This window comes from Colobus angolensis, unplaced genomic scaffold (genome assembly GCF_000951035.1).
Source record: "Colobus angolensis palliatus isolate OR3802 unplaced genomic scaffold, Cang.pa_1.0 Scaffold148, whole genome shotgun sequence".
In the NCBI taxonomy this organism is placed as follows: Eukaryota; Metazoa; Chordata; class Mammalia; order Primates; family Cercopithecidae; genus Colobus; species Colobus angolensis.
This window is the reverse complement of record NW_012114577.1, coordinates 3,386,308-3,408,209: the sequence shown is the minus strand read 5'-3', so window position 1 is coordinate 3,408,209 and position 21,902 is coordinate 3,386,308. Positions and strand designations below refer to the sequence as shown.

Genomic DNA, 21,902 nt, shown 5'->3' with positions numbered 1-21,902 from the left:
AAAGGACTGGAGTGCTTACTGTTTATCGTATCAGCCTTTTCAAAGACGACTTCAGTGAGGGGGTTTCCAGGGGTGACAGTGAGATATTCTTTGCAGCAGCATTTAGAAAGAAAACAGATTTGTGGTCTTTGGGCCAGCTAGCTAAAAGAATCTGACTTGGAACTGCCCAGATAGTACAGTTAGAAAGTGTACAGATAAAAATTCCTGGAAGCGAGTCTTTTTTATTGATGGAATAAACATAACATTGATGATAGTAGGGTAGAGCTGGTGGTAATGTCCTGTCACTGCAATTATGACATTCAAATCAGACCTACGTAACTGTGGCTTCTTTTGATTCTTTCAATTTTGAATTTTGATTATCTGTACAGAGGGGCTTCTAAATGAAAACGAATTCACTTGCATCACCCCTCTCACCTATTTATTCTGTTTCTGGAGAATAACAAATTTTTTAGAAGGCGGTTAAGGCTAAAAGACAAAAAAATTGACTAAATCAAGAATGGCTTAACATTATTCATTTTCTTCTTTGAACATCTTACTTAAGTGCTCTATTAGGGCTACCAGCTCAGGGTTCCCACCACGTGCATCAATCTGTTTATAGGCTTTAGATTCAAGCTCTCTAAGAGTATTACGAGTATATTCAAAAGAACCTACATCCTCAAGATAATGTACACAGTATTTTTTAATATCTATGTTTTCTGTTCTCTGGCGCAAGATATTCTGCACCTGGGTACTTTCAGGCCTCGACCAAATAGCATGAATAGTAGGAAATGAGAACTTTCCCTCTGTTAGATCTTCACAAAAACTTTTGTTTTCACTATATTCTTTGGAGTGCAGATTAGCATAATCATCCCTAATTTGGAAAAAGAGCCCAAGTGTATTAAGTAGTGGTTTTAAATCTTCCTTGTAATCAGAGAACAACTGCATGAGACCTACCGCTAATCCAAACAGTCCACCTGTTTTCTGCAGCACCATAGCTTTATATTCTTCTTCAGTGGGACAAGTGTAATTATCCCTCCAGTAAATATCTAGGCCTTGTCCCTGATGGAGTTCCAAAAGCTGGCGGGTAAAAAGCTTCACTGCATCTGGGTGATCAAGGGTTAAGACTTTCTCCAAGCCAAGGAAATATACGTAATTTGCAGAATTGATGACAGATGGGATTCCATAGATGCTGTGGGCCACTGGAAAGCCACGTCGGAGTTTTGAGTTGTCTTCAATATCATCGATGAGTAAACTGGCATTATGCAACATTTCTGTCACTTCAATAATAATCTAATAAAAAAGAATTGAAAATTTCACTTATTTGAACTATTCAAAACTTAAATACTCAGTTTAATTAACAGATTATGAAAGTCTCAGGTGTTAATTTTCACAATAAATATTTAGCAACCTCAATATAAAATATCTTGCATGAGGACTAAATTCAATCAAGAACTAGGAATATTTTTATGTGACAGCTATTAATTTCTTGGGGATTAACAAGATTAGAGTTGCCTAATACCTGTAGCTTGTCCTCTGGAACTTTCAGCCAATGATTAAATGCCTGTGAAAGTTTGGTTCTCACTTGTTTACCTGCAATTTAAAAATAAAATGTGACAATAAGATGAGTGTTTTGCGTATTTTAACTACAAAAAACACATTCAGAAACTTCCTTTAAATTGTTCAGACTTGCTAAATCCAGCGTCATCAATCCATTACCTACTGCAGAGCTTGCCTTGTACTGTTCAACATCCCATTCTCAATCGCTCTGAAATCCGGATCATAAAATGCACAACCTTCTAAAATTAGGGCAGGCACGGGAGACTCTAAAGCACTTCAGTGGCCTACTAGTCCACTCTTTTCATCTGAACTTGAATAAACAATTTTAAAGTAGGATGGGCTTTTAGGACTTATGACTTAATTTATTCCTTTTTATGAAAAGGAAGCTTGTTTATTAATTAATTATTTGAGACACAGTCTTGCTCTGTTGCTCAGGCTGGAGTGCAGTGGCATGATCATGGCTCACTGCAAACTCCACCTCCTGGGTTCCCATGATTCTCATGCCTCCGCCTCCTGAGTGTCTGGGACTACAGGCACACACCACCATGCCTGGCTAATTTTTGTATGTTTTGTAGAAAGGCGGTTTTGATACATTGCCCAGGCTGGTCTTGAACTCCTGAGCCCAAGCGATCCACCTGCCTTGGCCTCCCAAAGTGTTTGGATTACAGGTGTGAGCCACTGCACCAGGCCAAGAAGCTATTTAGTGTCAGCTAATTGGCACTGCCTATTTTACATAACTATAGACATTGCAAATAAAATATATTTTACTATTTAATTACTTCATAAAATTACCTCTTGAAATATCTATTTCTCCTTTAAGTTAAGGCTTTAGAGATGTGGAAGCCCTGCTTCTTTCCTTTCAAAAATGAGATTATCACACACTGAAGTATTCCCTTTTAAAATCCTGAGTTTAGTCAAAAGCTAATCTCATTATTTTGACTAGGGGCCTTCATTTTTCAGTATCTTCTTTCTTTCTTCCTTTTTTTTTTTGAGACAGGGTCTCACTCTGTCACCCAGGCTGGAGTGCAGTGGTATGTTCACAGCTCACTGCAGCCTCCACCTCCTGGGCTCAAGTGATCCTTCCAGCTCAGCATCCTGAGTAGCTGGCACTATAGGTGCAAGCCACCATGCCCGGTTAATTTTTGTTTTTGTAGAGACAGTGTTTTCCCATGTTGCCCAGACTGGTCTCAAACTCCTGGGCTCAAGTGATCCGGCCGCCACAGCCTCCCAAATTGCTGAAATTACAGACGTGAGTTACCTCGCCTAGCAGTATCATCTTTTTTTTACACAGAAAGCTCAAGATAGGTCTTTTGTGTTTTTTGAGATGGAGTCTCATTCTGTTGTCCAGGCTGGATGGCAGAGGCGTGATCTCGGCTGACTGCAACCTCCGCCTCCCGAGATCAAGCTATTCTTCTGCCTCAGCCTCCCGAGTAGCTGGGATTACAGGCATGTGCCACCATGCCTGGCTAATTTAAGACAAGTCTTTGGATAGAAGTTACCACTAGAAGTCATTGTAGCATATATAAAGGAATGATAGATAAAAACCATGGCCAGTTCACTTAGTAAAAATGTTCTATAAATTTTCTGTTAAATGAATGCATGGTAATAACATCCTAATTTTAGATTAGGTTTCAGGAAAATGGTTACATAAAAAGTTAAAACTAAAACACTGTTTTCTTTTTTTTTTGGAGATGGAATTTCGCTCATCACCCAGGCTAGAGTGCAATGGTGCGATCTCAGTTCACTGAAACCTCCACCTCCTGGGTTCAAGTGATTCTCCTGCCTCAGCCTCCCAAGTAGCTGGGATTACAGGCACCCGCCCCCACGCTCAGCTAATTTTTGTATTTTTAGTAGAGACAGGGTTTCACTATGTTGGCCAGGTTGGTGTTGAACTCCTGACCTCAGGTAATTCACCCGCCTTGGCCTCCCAAAATGCTGGGATTACAGTTTTTTTTTCTTTTTGAGGCAATTCTTGATCTGTCACCCAGGCTGGAAAGCAATGGCATGATCTTGGGCTCACCGCAACCTTCGCCTCCCGGGTTCAAGGGATTCTCCTGTCTCAGCCTCCCAAGTAGCTGAGATTATAGGTGTGTGCCACTACACCTAACTAATTTTTTGTATTTTTTTTTGAGACGGAGTTTTGCTCCTGTTGCCCAGGCTGGGGAGCGTGTCGTGATCTTGGCTCACTGCAACTTCCGCCTCCCAGGTTCAAACGATTCTCCTGCCTCAGCCTCCCAAGTAGCTGGGATTACAGGCGTGTGCTACCAAGTCCAGCTAATTTTTTATATTTTTAGTAGAGACAGGGTTTCATCATGTTGGCCAGGCTGGTCTTTAATTCCTGACCTCAGGTGATCCACCCACCTCGGCCTCCCAAAGTGTAGGGATTACAGGCATGAGCTACCGCGGCCGGCCAATTTTTTTGTATTTTTAATAGAAATGGGGTTTCACCATGTTGGCCAGGCTGGTCTTGAACTCCTGACCTGAAGTCATCCACCTGCCTCGGCCTCTCGTAGTGCTGAGATTACAGGTGTGAGCCACTGTACCTAGCCTATTATTATTATTTTTGAGATAGGGTCTCGCTCTGTCACCCAGGCTGGAGTGCGGTGGCACAATCACGGCTCACTGCAGCCTTGACCTCCTAGGCTGGAGCCCCGCGAGTAGCTGGATCTACAAGAACAAGCCATCATGCCTGAGTAATTTTATTTTTATTTATTTATTTTTTGTAGAGGCAGGGTTTCACCCTGTTGCCCAGGCTGGTCTCAAGCCCCTGGGCTCAAAAGCAATCTGTCTCACTTGGCCTCCAAAGTGCTGGGATAGTAAGTGTGAACCACTGCACCTGGCTTGTATCACTTAAACACATTTTCCTGAAGATGAACAACAGAGTCTCAATGTGGAATTTCATTTTATTTTTGAATATTATATAAAAAACAGTACAATATATGGCTTAGTTTTGAGGTACTACAGTTTTAATATTTTTTTCCCCTCTGATGACATGCTAATGTTTAGCCTGATTTTTTTTTTTTTTTTTTTTTTTGAGACAGAGTCTCACTCTGTCGCCCAGGTTGGAGTGCAGAGGCCGGATCTCAGCTCACTGCAAGCTCTGCCTCCCGCGTTCACGCCATTCTCCTGCCTCAGCCTCCCGAATAGCTGGGATTATAAGCGCCCGCCACCTCGCCTGGCTAGTTTTTTGTATTTTTTAGTAGAGACGGGGTTTCACCGTGTTAGCCAGGATGGTCTCCATCTCCTGACCTTGTGATCTGCCCGTCTTGGCCTCCCAAAGTGCTGGGATTACGGGCTTGAGCCACCGCGCCCGGCCTAGCCTGATACTTTTAAGTTCCCCTCCGCTTTTTTTTTTTTTGAGACGGGGTCTCCCTGTATTACCTAGGCTGGGGTGCAGTGGCGTGATCTTGGCTTACTGCAGCCTCGACCTCCCAGGCTCCAGTGATCATCCCACTTCAGTCCCCCAGGTAAGCTGGGAGTACAAGGGCGTGTCACATGCCTGGCTAATTTTTTGTATTTTTAGTAGAGACAGGGTTTTGCCATGTTGTCCAGGCTGGTCTCGAACTCCTGAGCTTAAGCCATCTGCCCACTTTGGTCTCCCAAAGTGCTGGGAGTACAGGCGTGAGCCACTGCGCCTGGCTAAGTTCTGAAATAATTTCTAACACTGAGGCTAATCACAGAGATCTCTCAAAATTAAAAGATTACTGCTTCCTCTTTAAGATCTAAACATTACTGTCTCTCTTTTTGAAGCCCTTCTTCCTCTACTGCCAGCTTCATCTCTCCCTAATCCCACCCTTTACCTCATCTAGGGCCCCACACTAAGGCAAATAAACATAAACATAAGATGATAGCAAGTATGAGAAATTTAAAAATAAAAATCATTTTCTTTACTACTTTCAGGAAATCCTTTTTTTCTTTCTTTTTTGAGACAGGGTCTCACTCTGTTGCCCAGGCAGTGGTGTGATCTCCGCTCACTGCAACCTCTGGCTCCTAGGCTCACGTGATTCCCATGTCTCAGCTGGGACTACAGGCATGCGCTACCATACTTGGCTGATATTTATACTTTTAGAAGAGACAGGGTTTTACCATCTTGGTCAGGTTGACTTCAGAAAATTCTGATATTATGATTATTATTTACTAGCAAGAGTAATACTACAACAGTGTAAATGACCTGGCACACCTCTAAGTTACTTTAATAACTCTGAAGCTCTCTATAAAAAAAAAAGTGTGTTATGTGCATAGTGCAATGTCACATTTCTTTAGAAGTATCTTTTGAGGTTATATTCCAACATGGATCAAGAATGTATTTGAATAAGAAGGTGAGGTACCTAATGATAATTTTAAGTATGTTATCTAATGGCTTAAAGCATTATTTCCAGGTAATGAGAATTAAAAAAAAAGAAAAGTCATAGAAGGTGGTCACTGCGTAAGTAAGCATTATGGTTAAAACGTAACTGTAGGCAGTCTTTGCTTTGTAAGTAGTAGAGTAAGAGACATTTGAGAGATGCCTGTTAGACTTTTGTCAGCACTGATAACTGGCTTGCTATGAATGCCAGCCCAGTTCAGTGAGTGTTTGTGAAAGTGTTCTAAAGGACATCTGGCAATAAGAGCTGGGCAGAGTGAAAGTGAAATTGTGCCATGTTTCTCACTGGGAGATACTGAAATAAGTTACTAACTGCTGGATACATGTCACTCAAAAGCAGTCTCTTGGGCTTTTTCTTAAAACAGTGGGCAACCTTCCCTTTGAATTCTCCATTTCTATCATTCCCTCATTCTTCTGATGCATTGGCATTAGCAGGCGAGTCTCTATTAGGGTCTGCCAAAACAAAAATGACACTAATTATGGTTTCCAAGGTGTAGCACAGCAGTTAGCATTCTTTTGGCTTTTATCCTTCCCAGGCTCATGAAGAACAGAAATGCACACATTACCATAGAGGTGTGCTCGTAAAGAAAGGTGTATACTTTAGCACAGACATTAAAAAGTGTCTATTGAGACTGAATTGAGAGCATCATTAGAGTTTAGTCACAGTATGGGCTAAATAGGTTTTTATGCTTGTCAAATAATTTACCAACTTTTACATTATTTCTTCTTTTTAAAAAAGTGTTTAAAACAGAGAGGGGGACTTGTTATGTTGCCCAAGGTGGTCTCCAACTTTTGGCCTCAAGCAATCCTGCCTTGGTCTCCCAAAGTGCTGGGAATACAGGTGTGGGCCACCACAACTGACCTGTATTATTTCTATGAGAAAGAATAGTCTAAGCTCTAAGTAATTGGTTTATAAATGATTTTTTATTACAAGAACCCCTGTTTATTATATTCATGAGTTTTTGCTTATCATCATTTACAGACAAGGTTTTTTTTGAGTTGGAGTCTCATTCTGTTGCCAGGCTGGAGTGCAGTGGTATAATCACGGCTCACAGAAACCTCTGCCTCCCAGGTTCAAGCTATTATCCTGCCTCAGCCTCCTGAGTAGCTGGGACTACAGGTATGAGCCACCATGCCCAGCTAATTTTTGTATTTTTAGCAGAGACAGGGTTTTACCATGTTGGCCAGGCTGGTCTCAATCTCTTGACCTCATGATCCGCCTGCCTTGGCCTCACAAAGTGCTGGGTTTACAGGTGTGAGCCACCACGCCCAGCCTCCAGACAAGTTTTTAAAGAAGCAAAATAAAACAAAAACACACATGTGGGCCGGGCGCGGTGGCTCACGCCTGTAATCCCAGCACTTTGGGAGGCCGAGACGGGTGGATCACGAGGTCAGGAGATCGAGACCACAGTGAGACTCCGTCTCTACTAAAAATACAAAAAATTAGCCAGGCGTGGTGGCGGGCACCTGTAGTCCCAGCTACTCTGGAGGCTGAGACACGAGAATGGCATGAACCCGGGAGGCGGAGCTTGCAGTGAGCCGGGATGGTGCCACTGCATTCCAGCCTGGGGGATAGAGTAAGACTCTTGTCTCCAAAAAAAAAAAAAAAGTGGGAGCTAGCGTTGGCTGGGCGCGGTGGCTCACGCCTGTAATCCCAGCACTTTGGGAGGCCGAGGTGGGCAGATCACTTGAGGTCAGGAGTTCGAGACCAGCCTGGCCAACATGGTGAAACCCTGTCTCTACTAAAAATACAAAAATTAGCCGGGCATGGTGGCGGGCGCCTGTAGTCCCAGCTACTCAGGAGGCTGAGGCAGGAGAATGGCGTGAACCCGGGAGGCGGAGCTTGCAGTGAGCCGGGATGGTGCCACTGCATTCCAGCCTGGGGGATAGAGTAAGACTCTGTCTCAAAAAAAAAAAAAAAAAAATTGGCCGGGCGCGGTGGCTCACGCCTGTAATCCCAGCACTTTGGGAGGCCGAGACGGGTGGATCACGAGGTCAGGAGATCGAGACCACAGTGAGACTCCGTCTCTACTAAAAATACAAAAAATTAGCCAGGCGTGGTGGCGGGCACCTGTAGTCCCAGCTACTCTGGAGGCTGAGACACGAGAATGGCATGAACCCGGGAGGCGGAGCTTGCAGTGAGCTGAGATCACGCCACTGCACTCCAGCCCGGGTGACAGAGTGAGACTCTGTCTCAAAAAAAAAAAAAACACACACATGTACACGTGAGGTAGGAAGCCATGTGCAGGTGGCATGCCTTTATACAGGAATAAAGTGGGCTATGCTTCCAAATACTGTGATTTTAGATACATTATTATTTGGCTGTCAAAGGAACTAGTAGTATACGAAATGCAGTGCATGTGTGAGACACTGGAAAACAAAGACATAGAAGGTAAACTTGAACATGGATGGTAAATAAAGTGTTCTATTGTTAAACAAATCTGCGTAACTTCCCCTAATATCCAAACAGTGGGGAATTTGAATGCGTAATATTCATAAAGAATACAACCTCCAATGAGATACCAAAATGTTTTAAATATTTTTATTTTTTAAGGTATGTTAAATCATTGGATATGTTTTAAAGGGTGCCTTCAAAAATTACGTTTCTTTTTAAGAGACGGGGTCTCACTATGTTGCCCAAGCTGGAGTGCAGTGGCTATTCACAGGTGTGATCATTGTGCACTACAGCCTTAAACTCCTGGGCTCAAGCCATCCTCCTGTCTCAGCCTCCCAAGTAGGTGGGACAACAGGTGTATATCACTTCACCTGGCAAAAATTACCGTTTAATAATGAAAAATTAGAACGTTCTATTTATCATTGTTCTATTTATCATTTTTCTCAGATACATCACCTTAAATACAAAATCTCAACAGCTAGCAAGTCTAACCTTTCCTATTTGCTAACATTTGAACGACCACTACTGTGTGAAAATGACCCTCTATGGACTAGAAGTGAAGTATTACCTGGTAACTGAAGTAAGTATTTATACGGTTCTAGAAGAATTCTTTGGACTGTTTCTTGAGTCTTCTCCATTGGATTTAAACTTCAAAGCCAATCTGTCAAAAAGAAACATAAAGATCACATGAAACTAATCATCTTTGAGTATAAAACTGCAAAGAAATTTGTATTCCTTTTTTTTTTTTGAGACGGAGTCTCGCTCTGTCACCCAGGCTGGAGTGCAGTGGCCGGATCTCAGCTCACTGCAAGCTCCGCCTCCCGGGTTTGCGCCATTCTCCTGCCTCAGCCTCCAGAGTACCTGGGACTACAGGCGCCCGCTAACACGCCCGGCTAGTTTTTTTTGTATTTTTTAGTAGAGACGGGGTTTCACCGTGTTAGCCAGGATGGTCTCGATCTCCTGACCTCGTGATCCGCCCGTCTCGGTCTCTCAAAGTGCTGGGATTACAGGCTTGAGCCACTGCGCCCGGCCCCAGTTTGGTTTAAAAAGAATTTTCTGTTGCCGCGCACGGTTGCTCACGCCTATAATTCCAGCACTTGGGAGGCTGAGGCGGGCGGATTGCTTAAGCCCAGGAGTTCGAGGCCAGCCCGGGAAACATGGCAAAATTTTGTTTCTACTAAAAATACAAAAAATTAGCTGAAGTGGGTAGATCACGAGGTCAGGAGTTTAAGACCAGCCTTCACACCATCTCTACTAAAAATACAAAAATTAGCCAAGCATGGTAGTGAGTGCCTGTAGTTTCAGCTACTTGGGAGGCTGAGGCAGAATTGCTTGAACCCAGCAGGCAGAGGTTGCAGTGAGCTGAGATCGCACCACTGCTCTCCAGCCTGGGTGAAAGAGTGAGACTCCAGTCTCAAAAAACAAAAAAAGAAGATTCTACATCTATGAAACCTTGAAAACATGTTAAGTGAAAGAAGCCAATCTCAAGAGACTACATATTGTATGATTCCATTGATATGAAATGTTCAGAATAAGCCAATCTACAGAGACAGAAAGCAGATTCGTGGTTAGGAATAGGGACTAATTGCTAATGAGTACAGGGTTTCTTTTTGCAGGGATCAAAATGTTATAAAATTAAATTGTGGTGATGGTTGCACAGCCCTGTGAATACATTAAAAACTGCTGAAATGTACACTTTAAATGGGTGGTATGTAAATACTCTCTCAATTAGAAAATTCTTCATTCAAGTGATTATATTGGTCAAAGTGTTCTCTTGGTTTTTAAGTTTTCTTAGTCACGTAACTTATATTAAGCCTTTCCTATTTTAATCAACCATAAAAGGCTTAATTTGTTGACGGCAAATGTCAAAACAACTCCAAAGAACTGGAAAGACACCTCTGCATTTAACTGATTACACTAATTAGTACACATATCCTTTTTTAAATGAGCACTAAGATGAGTATGTTTTATGTATTTAAAATTTAAAGGGATTCTCCTATAATCAATCAATTTCAGAGATTTCTGATTTAAGATATGCATTAACTCAAATGCAATCATATTTATTAAACATATTCCCCTTTATACTGAAATCTGCCTTATTTCAGTATTTCCTACAATAACATTCACGGTCTTCCTAGGGTCTCCCTGTACTGCTGAATCTCTGCTTTATTTCTTTGTATCTGTTTCTATTATTACTTGTCCTTGTATTAGGAATCTTTTTCTAACTGCTCTAGCATCTTTGGCACATTTTGGGAAGTTTATTACTTTTATCCTCTTTCTTCTGCTTCTTGGGACTATGATTTAGTCTTTAGAATCCTGAGCATGCTTCTAACCAACTTTTCTGGCTTCACGGCAGATACAACAAAAAGGCTAAATGTAATATGGCATCTAATGGCAGTTTGTGGTTAGGGCTGTTCAATGAGTTGCACATCATTGGTTTTTGGAATTGGAAGCCACTTTAGAAAGTTATCTCAGTATGCCAGAAGATAAAGCACAAGAATATATTTGCTTAAGTGAGGGTCACTTTTTTTGAAGGAAGAAAATGAAGTTGAGTTCATGTACTTTGTGTTACTCTGATTGTTCAAAGTTCTTTTTTCTTTGAGACAGAGTTTCGCTCTTGTTGCCCAGGCTGGAGTGCAGTGGTGCGATCTCGGCTCACTGCAACCTCCCCCTCCTGGGCTCAAGTGATTTTCCTGCCTCAGCCTCCCGAATAGCAGGGATTACAGGTTCCCGCCACCATGCTCAGCTAAATTTTTTGAATTTTTAGTAGAGATGGGGTTTCACTATGCTGGCCAGGCTGGTCTCAAAACTCCTGACCTCAGATAATCCACCTGCCTCAGCCTCCCAAAGTGTTGGGATTACAGGCATGAGCCACCATGCCCGGCCTGATCCTTTTTTTCTAAGTCTGGGCCAGAGACTTATAAATCTTCAATTTAAATACACATCTTGTATGATTCTGATACAGCTGCTTGAGAATGTTAGGGGAACTGGAAATAGGTTGCTTACATGGTACCACACCACACCACAACTAAGGGGGTGTGGGCTACTGTTATTTATTATAACAGTGAGGATGTGTTTGTTGCTTTTTTATTTTTATTTTTTGAGACAAGGTCTCGCTCTGTTGCCCAGGCTGAAGTGCAGAGGCACGATCTCGGCTCATTGCAACCTCTGCCTCCTGGGTTCAAGCAGTTCTCCTGACTCAGCCTCCTGAGTATCTGCGACTACAGGTGCCCACCACCACGCCCAGCTAATTTTTCTATTTTAGTAGAGACGGGGTTTCACCAGTGTTCCTCGATTTCTAAATCTGCCCTAGTAACTTCATAATGTTAAGTAACAAAAGTCATCTTTTATAGCCCAGTCACCTGATACTATGATCGCATCACTGACACTCTCAGGCGTAAGGTGATTCTAGTACTATAACTTCTTGCTGGCACTAAAATTTAAAATGTAAAATATATTTAGGAGCAGAATCTGACTTTTGTGGATTTATACTATAAATTAATCCACCAAAGACAAGACTTTTGCACATATTTTAGTTAATAAACACACTGATGTATATACATGTAGCCAAGCAAATCCAAAGATCCTCAGTAAATACCGACAACATGCCACAAAAGTAAAATTTCCAAAATCTTGCACTTGTGTGTTTATTACAGACTATTCATAATAGTAAAATCAACCTAAGTGTCCATCAGTAGATGACTGAATAAAGAAAATGTAGTATATACACAATGAATTGTTATTCAGCCATTAAAACAAAATGAAATCACGTGATTTGCAGCAAAATGGATGGACAGCCCTTACCTTAAGTGTAACAAGTCAGACATAGAAAGACAAATAGTACATCTTAATTATAAATGGGAGCTAAATAATGTGTATACATGGACATGGAGCGTGGAATGATAGACAATGGAGATTCCAAAGGGTGATAAGGTGGGAAGGAGGTGGATGATGAAAGATTACTTAATGGGTACAATGTGATTATGTGGGTGATGGACACCCTAAAAGTCCTGACTTCACTACTATGCAATCTGTGCATGTGATAAAACTACACTTGTACCCCATACATTTATACAAGTAAAAATAAACAAATAAAAAAACCCCAAACCAAAATCTAATTATTAGTGCTAGCATTCCACTTTTCCAGCACAATTATGAGTGTAAAAGTGCTGAGACTACCCAATTTAGTGACTATCGGGTATTTAATGTTCCTGTTTTGCAGCAGTCAATGAATACAAGGGTAAAATGGTTTGAACCACATTGTCTCTGTAATGTAGATGTTTTTCTGCTGTGAAATGAGACTTATAATATGGCAACAAGAGAAAAGAATAAAACTTCTACATATGTATGCACTGTTAGGCAGTTGGTAGGCACATGATAATGGATGGCTGGAATAATAACACACACATATAACCATCAACTATGCAAGTGCTTTGATGCTTCCCCATACTGTAAACCATCTCATGGATCACATAAACCTTTTGAGAATATGATGAAAGCTACGAATCTTCTAAAAAAAAAAAAAAGCTTGTGTATGTGTTAATACGCTCCAACACAAATGTATGCACTGCCACAGACTTACAACATATAACTTCTCCTTACAGAGATCATGTAGTCCCTGAATCGTTTACATGCACCTCAGATTAAGATCTCCAGCTATCGAATATCTTTACCTTTCAATGCCAAGCAAATATTCATGTTTGTGTTATAAGCTAAGACATAAATTCCACTAGCTTAACTCTTTATTGAAGGCAGATTACAAATGAAAATTAAAGCCCAAAACTAGTGTATAGTTCAGGTTACTCTTCAGGATTGAAAGGCATATTTTTTTGTAGTCTGTTCTCATCTATATCAAACAATCATAAAAAAATCAGCACTCCAAGAAAAGAAATCATTTTAACAAGAGAAACATTTCAAAGAGAAACATCCCATATGGGAAATTTCTACATCCACCTTGACTAGCAATTAATACCAAAGACGTCACAAGGAAAAAGAGGCTCATAAAGAATCAAATAAGTGAAATAATCAATATACCTATTGGTAATATTAGGCAAATACTTATTAAAGTAACCTATTACCTATACTATTTGATCTCTGACCCGTTACCTTATTATCAGGGATTGAAGTACAATATTAGGTAAATCCTTATTAGGTAACCTATTATCTATACCTTATTATCAGGGATTGAAAAAAAAAGAAGATGCAAAACAGGAAGAATAATGGCTTAGATAAAAGATTATTATCGAACATCATTAAAGGTAGAATTTAAAAAGCATCTCATATATTTCTCTATTTATATGTCAGTACCTATCTTTTCTCAACTACAGGTTGGGAGCAAGAATCACGTTTGTATATTTTCTCACAGCCTCCAAAACACATTTGACTGAACTTAAAAATCAATGAGATACAGTTTCAGAATTCCCTTTTGTGTCAGGATCTCTAGCAGGTGTACCCTGTTGCCTAGAAATCAGAGCTAATCTTTGTTTCAATTTGTAGAGAGCTTTGTGGTTGATGTTATTTTTCAACTTAAAACACTAGTCATGCTTTAAAAAAAAAAATTATTTCCTTTGCTCACTTAGAGATGTTTAAGAACACTCACTTAACAAGTCAATTTCCTTTCCCAGAGGATGTTTACATACAAGTATTTTCATAAGAAAACATAAGAACCTCAATTTTTCTAGGTAACAACAACCAACTTGCCTTGTGTCTTCTTAATCCTAAAGGATTCTACACACTGCGGGACATACTCTCACTCGCCTTTGTTTTAAATCAAAGGATTTCCCAATTTATCACAGCTGGAAATTTCAGCTATCACGTACTAAACTTAAATGTAAGGAGGCATTAGTGTGTGTTACATGAACTCTACTAGTTTCCTTTTAGAGTGAATAAACTACAGAATACCTCAGTGAGAGTCTGAAACTTCTCATTTTCAAAACTAAAAAGCTGCCAGAAATTTGTTCAAAGGGTGAATCCATAATTATTACCACAAACGCTCCATTCCTGTCACCATGTGAACTACTACGGCAATAGCCTCCTCGTCGGGCTCCCTGCATTTGCCTCTTTAACTCTTCTTTTTTTCGCTTCCTCTACTCTTCAGCCAGGGTGACATTCCAATCGGAGTCATCTCTCCCTTCTGAGATTCCTTGGAAGATACCCATTGCTATTAGGACTAAAACAAAACTCCTTCACAAAGTCTATAAGGTTCCACACTCCCCCTCATCCCATCTCTCCAGGCTCAGTTCTTCATACTGGAAAAGCTCCCTTTCGCCACAGGGCTTTCAGACAAGTTAGTCTTTTTGTCTGGAATGTCCTTTCCTTTTCTCTTTCCTTAGTTAACTCCTGTTAGCCCTTCAGCTCTCAGCTCGATCCTCACTTGCTCAGAAGCCCTTCCTTTCCCTCCCTAAATAAGCCAAATTCCCTCACATTCTCCTATCACCGCGGAACTCTCCTCTGGGGCACTGCCACTGCGGTAATTTCACATTGTTTTGTTCAGCATCTGTCCGTCTCGCCAGGCGCAGGTCTACGAAGGCAGAGGCCACCCCAGTGGTCGGCGCTCAGCAGCCATGAAAAAAAGAAAGCGCCTTCTAACGCGTTGGACAATGAAACCAGGGCACACAACCTTGCGTCTAAAAAGCGAACATCCCATGCAAACGACTTATCTTTTCAAAGGGAAGGGCCTGGTTTGAGAATGGCTAAACAGAGACATACAAATGTGAAGCGCACACTGAATCTTTCCATTCATACTCCGGGAGAAAGACGATGATCTGAAAGAAGCTGCCTGATATAAGCAGGGAATTTCTATCACTTCGAGGCCGATTTTCCACAGCGGCTGGGCAGAGAACTGCAAACGTCTACAGTGCTAGCACAGAGTCCGGAGGGAGAGAAACGGTGAGGTTTCTGCTTCCTCCTCGCTCAGATGCTCCCTTCCGCCGCACTTGGCCAACCCTTCCTCCTCCTCCCCGCTTAAAGCTAGGGGATGGAAAATTCATACACAATCCGGTTCAGCATCCGGGTCCTCACTCTCCTTTCTTTCTTTCCTCTCTGCCCCGCCTCCCAGCCTCCCCCGCCCTCCTTCCCATCCGGGTTCCCCCCAAGCCGCCGCCACTGCTGCTCACAGTTCAACGATGATATCACGACTTTAACGCCGCTGGTCCGGGAGTAGCTGTACCCCGCATTAACTTCCTATTTTATAATGTGGACTTAGGCTCTTCCCTATGCCTACATGAATCCCTCCCACTACTTCACCACACAACTCTCCGCCCTCCTCAGCCGCCAGCGACACCGCATTACTCGGTGCAAGAAAATGCGCCATCCCGGTCACACTGCGCAGGCGTCGTTGCCGCCTCCCTACTGCTTTATTGCCCCGCCCCTTTCCACCCTCCCCCTCTCCGGTCCACGCTGGCGCAGGGCATCGTGGGCCTTGCAGTTCTCGCGGACGAGTATTTGCGCGTTGGTTCCAGAGGCTGGACTTCATTTCCCAGGAAGCCTTGAGGCGTAACTCTCTGTTTCCATAGAACTGGTGGGAAAATGGCGTCGTTGTTTGTATCCAGCGACCAATAGGAACAGTGTATAGGCGGGTTCTAAAGAATTTTAACCAATCCAAGGTCGTCTAAGAGGCCATCCGGGAAAGAGGTAGGGGAGGGGGGAAAAATCTAGGGGAGGGGAGAAAGGAAGGGGGGGGACCTAGAGTCGGGGTGGGGGGAAAGCGATGTTTGCCCGTCAGTCGAGTCCGGAGTGAGGAGCTCGGTCGCCGGAGCGGAGGGAGAGTCTTGAGCTTCAGCCTGCCGCCGCCACGGCCAGCGCCTGGACCTTTGCCCGGAGGGAGCTGCAGAGGGTCCATCGCCGCCGTCCTCTGGAGGGCAGCGCGTTTGGGGGCCCGGACCTCCAGTCCGGGAGGGATTTTTCGTCGTCCCCCTCCCCCCAACCAGGGAGCCCGAGCGGCCGCCAAACAAAGGTACCAGTCGCCGCCGCGGGAGGAGGAGGAGCCGGAGCCTCTGCTTCAGCAGCCGCTGGACCCGCCGCCCTTCTTCCCCATCTCTCCCCCAGGCCTACTGGTTTTGGGGGGGAGGAGGAGAGAGGGAACTCTGGACGTGCCAGGGTCAGATCTCGCCTCCAAGGAAGGTAGGGCCATTTTCTGGGGCTTTCGTGGTCTCCTAAGGGGGTTCTTTTGGGAGTCGCTGGGCCCGACCGAGGAGCAGAGGAAGATCGCGGTGATGGTCCCTGCGGCGCCCGAATTCGGGGCCTCGGCCTTCCGGGAGCTCCCACCCCCCCCGCAGTCGCTGTGTCCGAGCCGCCCCCTGGCTGGGCGGCCGCACACTCAGCGGTTTAGCGGCCGCGGTCGGGGGCCCGGGCAGGGTGGGGGCCGTTCCGCCTCCGGGGCCCTCGGCCCTCACGTTGTCCCCGCGGCGGGGCCAGATGTTGATCCCGCTCCCACTTGTGGGGTCTGCGCCCGGAACGGGACGTGGGCAGGGGCTCTGCGGCGGGCCGGTCCAGCCCGCGGCCCACAGGCCCTCCTGGGCCCTCGGTGGCCCCCGGCCGGCCTCCACCTCGGACGCGGCGCATGGGGGCGCGGACTCTCTCGGCCGGGCTCTGAGGCCCGCGGGGAGAGCGGCCGGCCCCACGCCGGACGCCGGGCTTGTTGTGAGTTTCTTCTCTGACAGAAATGGCGTCATTGTCGTAGACGGGAAACTCCGTCGGGTCTCGACAATGGGGACGGGAAGCTGCCGAGCTGTGTAGGTGGCTGGGTTTGCGGGGATGGCGGGGCCAGAGGGAGCCCCGAGTCGGCGTGTGATGGTTCGGGGGCTGGCGCCTGGTGCGGCTCTTTCTTCGGGGTTCGGGCGTCGCTCGGTTCCTTCCCTCCGCCTCCGCCAGTGCAGAGGGGTGCCTGTGGTGTTAACTGGGTGTCTTTTGTTTCCCCTCCAGGTGCAGGTGAACCTGGTGTTTTAGAGAATATCTCGGTCCCACAGTCATCATGAAGGTAAGATTGCCTGCAGAATACGAATCTCTGGGGTTATCGAATTCAGGAAGTAGGGGGTTTGGACGAGGTCGTCGTGTGGGGCTTCCGAGTTTTGCAGAGGAAGGTGTGTTTGGTGGCTTGGTGACCGAGCCCCTCCCCAGAGAGACCGGGGTCAGCTGGCGGGCTTTGCTGTGGAGTTGGAGGCAGTTACGGGGTATCTCAACTGAAGGTGATTCTCCCATATTGAACCCCTCTTTTCGTAGGGAATGAGAGGAATAACGGCATGAATTAAAGTGTTTTAAAAGGTAAAATAAAAAGCAGGTCAGGTAATCTGACCCTGGAAACTGAACTGTATTGTGGTTCTATCAGTTACACTGATGAAAGAAAATCTTATTTATTGTGTGAACAGTACTATAAAATTTTAGCAGAAAACTCTTTGACTCGTCACAAACATAATTTAATTGAAAGATTTAAAAAGATAATTTTGGTGATCTTTACACAATTCAGAGATACCAATTGTTTCTTGTATTTCCAGGCACTTGGGGTTATGTGGTTTATTTTTCTTTATTGATTTGGTTGGTCTGCAGATAAGTCAGAGGTTCTGTTGCATTATGATGTGTGGAAAACTGATGGCCAGGTTCCTCTTAGACGTAAACATATTAACTGAGTGGAGAATAGGGTCAAAAAATTTGCTTAATTGTTGGAAGAAATGATAACCATAAAAGTACAGTTTTTTTTGCCACTTGAGAGAATATGTATATGAATACTGTCTTTTTTTTTTTAAACACATGCTGGAATAAAACCTTAGATTTTTGAAAAGTCCAGATTCAACTGGTGGAACTTAGACACTAGCTTGTATTTTTTCATCCATTACAAATTCAGAAGTGCTTGAAAAGGGTAGAATGTTCACAAGTGTAGAAATGCAACAGATAGCATGTTAGAATATCAACGTTGTCTACTTTTGACAGTTCCTTTGAACTATTAAAAAAAATTTCACTTGTCCTCAGAATCAAGACGACTTTGACAGTACTGCATCCAAATTAAAATTTGCAATACCTGTGGTTGCAGAAGGTAAAAGCTGTGGCTACTTAAATTTTGGTCTACTATACAGAGTAATTAAGTTTAGTCTAATTTTTTTAAGGTTATCTCTTTGAGTTTGGGATGCTGTAAACTACCTGAAACAGTTTATTCCTATCTCATTTTCATGTAAAAGAAAACAGCATAGATATGTTTCAGGAATGAATCCCTTTTGTTAGTCACAAATCCTAGCTATAACGCTCATGACCTGTGTAAAACAGTGAAAAGTGCATTTATTAGGTAACTCATATATGTACCTTGATGTTGGGTGAGAATTTCTTAAGAAAAGTTTTGGTTTGAATAATAATAAGTTCAGAAGCCGAATAAATAAAAGGTTTAGTTTGGAGTAAATGTAATCTGTCACAGTTCCCAGTGTTGTAGTGCCTGTCACTTCTTAGGTGCTCTATAAATGTTTGGTTAAAAGAAATGTAGTTAAGTTGAAAGTCTTTGAGATTAAAATGTTTTTTTTTCTTCCTTTCGTTTCCTTTTTTTTTAAAACTAGTCTGTTTAAAAAAATGAAAGTATGTTGGAAACTTTAGCCTTAAAAGTTTCTTGGTAATACTAGCCAAATGCAAATTTTTTGGTATCATTTTAGAAATACTAATTTTAAGTGCTCAGCATTACATTCTGCCTTTTTTTTTTGAAAGGTACTTTTATTGTTAAAAGGAAAAAGTTACTAAAATAAATTTCTAACTTTATACAAGAACTTCCTGTTATTATAAGTATAGCAAATCTTCTCTTAGAGAATCTGCCAGTAATCATTAGTATTACAAACTTAGCTTATTTCTTACAACTTTATTTCTTGTGTGATAAAAGATGAGAAGCTTCTTGTAATTTGTATTTTGCTTTAGCAAAAATTGCAATTCAGAATCTATTTAATGTTGAGTATATTAGGCCTAAATTTTCTTTCTTTTTCTGTGTGTTCCCAATTTCTTTTTTTTTTTTGTTTTTGATAATCTCACTATTTCACCCTGGCTGGCACGATCTGTAATTCCCACCTCCCGGGCTCAAACAGTCCTCCCACCTTAGCCTCCTGAGTAGCTGGAACTACAGGCACACCTGGCTAATTTTTGTAGTTTTTGTAGAGATGAGATTTTGCCATGTTGCCCAGGCTGTTCTCGAACTTTTGGGCTCAAGTGATTCTCCCGCCTCGACCTCCCAAAGTGCTGGGATTACAGGCAAGAGTCACCGTGCCTGGTGTAATTTCTGTATTACGATGATCATTGAGCTATAGAAGGTTTTATGCCATTTATTGGATCTTACCAAACATATACGTACTTCGGAGCAAGCTTTTAAGTTTGAATTGTCTGTTGTATTAATGACAACAAATCTTTAAATTGTATTGACAGTTTATTAAAGTGATTGAAAGTTAGATTATGTAGTAATACTTTTTAGGTGTTTTAAAGTTTAAGTGTTGTATGTGTTAGCAGTTTTCCCATGTACTACCTTTAAGAATTTATGTAAATACATTCCCATTACTGACTAATATATACTGTATTACTTTTTTCACACTGTGGTTTTTTTATTTTTTTTTGAGACAGAGTCTTGCTCTGTCGCCCGGGCTGGAGTGCAGTGGCCAGATCTCAGCTCACTGCAAGCTCCGCCTCCTGGGTTTACGCCATTCTCCTGCCTCAGCCTCCTGAGTAGCTGGGACTACAGGCGCCCACCACCTCGCCCGGCTAGTTTTTTGCATTTTTAGTAGAGATGGGGTTTCACCGTGTTAGCCAGGATGGTCTCGATCTCCTGACCTCGTGATCCGCCCGTCTCGGCCTCCGAGAGTGCTGGGATTATAGGCTTGAGCCACCGCGCCCGGCCCACACTGTGTTTTTGAGGAATATGTAATATATAAGGAATTTGTGCTATAACATAGACTATGATGTTGGTGTTATATTGAATTTATTTTCCATGCTCTTTATAGACTTTTAAAAATCAGTGGTACCACCTGGGCGCGGTGGCTCACGCCTGTAATCACAGCACTTTGGGAGACCGAGGTGGGAGGATCATCTGAGGTCAGGAGTTTGAGACCAGCCTGGCCAGCGTGGTCAAACCCTGTCTCTTCTAAAAATACAAAATTAGCTGGGCATGGTGGCACATGCCTGTAATCCCAGCTATTCGTAAGGCTGAGGCAGGAGAATTGCTTGAACCCAGGAGGCGGAGGTTGCAGTGAGCTGAGGTCGTGCCACTGAACTCCAGCCTGTGCGAAAAAAGTGAACGTCTCTCAGAAAAAAAAAAAAATCAGCAGTACCATGTTATAAGGAAGTGGTAGATTATTAAAGTTTGTAAATCATTCTTGTTTTTATTTATGAAGAGTAAATAAGGCATTTTTAGTTATGAAGAATAAATAAGACTTAATTTTTATTACATCAGGTTGAGTTTTACTTTTTTTTGTTTTTTAAGACCGAGTTTCGCTCTTGTTGCCCAGGCTGGAGTGCAATGGTGCGATCTCCGCTCACTGCAACCTCCGCCTCCCAGGTTCAAGCAATTCTCCTGCCTCAGCCTCCCGAGTAGCTGAAATTATAGGCAGGCACCATCATGCCCGGTTAATTTTGTATTTTTAGTAGAGACTAAAGGTTTCTCCATGTTGGTCAGGACCACTCAAACTCCTGACCTCAGGTAATCTGCCTACCTCAGCCTCCCAAAGTGCTGGGATTACAGGCGTGAGCCACCATGCCCGGCTAATTATTACTATTTTTAAATCAAACTTTTTTTTCCTGTATCTATATTGTACATGTTATTAATGTCTTTCATTACATAGCAGTAAATTTTCAATCAAAATGGACTGGATGGGCTGGACATACCAGAAATAGAGGATGAGTGATTTAGATGATAATACTTTGGCGGGCATGGTGGCTCATGCTTAAAATCCCAGCACTTTGGGAGGCTGAGGTGGGTGGATTACTTGAGGTTGGGAGTTCAAGACCAGCCTGGCCAAAGTAGTGAAAACCCCGTCTCTACTGAAAGTATAAAAAAATTAGCTGGGCGTGGTGGCACATGCTTGTATTCCCAGATACTCAGGAGGCTGAGGTAGGAGGATTGCTTGAACCTAGGAGGTGGAGGTTGCAGTGAGTCGAGATGGTACCACTGCACTCCAGGTTGGGTGACAGGGAGACCCCATCTCAAAAAAAAAAAAAAAAGAAAAAAAAAGATGATTATATTTAGAATCCATGTAGATTGAATTTTTCAGATGTACTTTTCTTTCTTCAATAATTGGCTTAGGCCACATGAAAATAATGGATTGATTACAAATTCCCTTTTTTAATACCCTGTGTGTGTACATGTTCTCTCTCTCTCTCCCCCCAGTTCTACCTTTCTTTCTCTTCCTATCCACTCTGTGACTTCCTTCCCCTCTCTCCCTTCTTTTCCATCCCTCTATCATTTTTTCCTTCCCCTTCTTCCATCTCACCTCTTTCATAAGTCATTCATTTAACCACAACCCCTTGCATGTGTCAGGTAATATAGAATGAAGGTGGGTGAGGCTTCTGACCTGCTTTCAGGGAGCCCACAGTGTAGAAGAAGATGCAGATAAATAAAGCAGAACTCTCAGGATATCGATTTATGAGTATTCCGACATAAAA

The 21,902-nt window shown here is 43.0% G+C and overlaps 2 protein-coding genes across 9 annotated transcripts in view; one reads left to right on the top strand and one right to left on the bottom strand.

Annotated features, from left to right (window-relative positions):
- Positions 1–201: 201 nt before the first annotated feature.
- GGPS1 (geranylgeranyl diphosphate synthase 1) lies at positions 202–16,847 on the bottom strand. Of its 8 annotated transcripts, XM_011935725.1 has the most exons (5): positions 15,410–15,621; positions 14,196–15,072; positions 8,863–8,955; positions 1,499–1,569; positions 202–1,269 (listed from the first exon to the last, which is right to left on the bottom strand). In XM_011935725.1, exons 3-5 carry the CDS (start codon positions 8,930–8,932, stop codon positions 508–510), a joined length of 903 nt encoding a protein of 300 aa, XP_011791115.1. In that variant the 5' UTR covers positions 8,933–8,955; positions 14,196–15,072; positions 15,410–15,621; the 3' UTR covers positions 202–507. The 8 variants fall into 8 exon arrangements, with proteins under 8 accessions (XP_011791115.1, XP_011791116.1, XP_011791111.1 ...); XM_011935726.1 differs by lacking the exons at positions 14,196–15,072; positions 15,410–15,621 and adding an exon at positions 16,688–16,847; XM_011935721.1 differs by lacking the exon at positions 14,196–15,072 and having other exon boundaries at positions 15,410–15,646.
- Positions 15,947–21,902, top strand: part of ARID4B (AT rich interactive domain 4B (RBP1-like)) — a 165,344-nt gene continuing 159,388 nt past the window's right edge. Inside the window, exons 1-2 of the mRNA XM_011935756.1 lie at positions 15,947–16,415; positions 17,217–17,271. Coding sequence (XP_011791146.1) covers positions 17,266–17,271 — 6 coding nt within the window. The 5' untranslated portion in view covers positions 15,947–16,415; positions 17,217–17,265. The remainder of the gene's footprint in view (positions 16,416–17,216; positions 17,272–21,902) is intronic.

Excerpts from the sequence above, each read along its gene's own strand:
- GGPS1 (XM_011935726.1), bottom strand. The coding sequence starts at position 8,932 with ATGGAGAAGACTCAAGAAACAGTCCAAAGAATTCTTCTAGAACCGTAT. Across the intron at positions 1,570-8,862 it reads ATACTTACTTCAGTTACCAG|GTAAACAAGTGAGAACCAAA; the intron begins GTAATACTTCAC and ends TTTAAATTGCAG. Across the intron at positions 1,270-1,498 it reads TTCCAGAGGACAAGCTACAG|ATTATTATTGAAGTGACAGA; the intron begins GTATTAGGCAAC and ends CTTTTTTATTAG.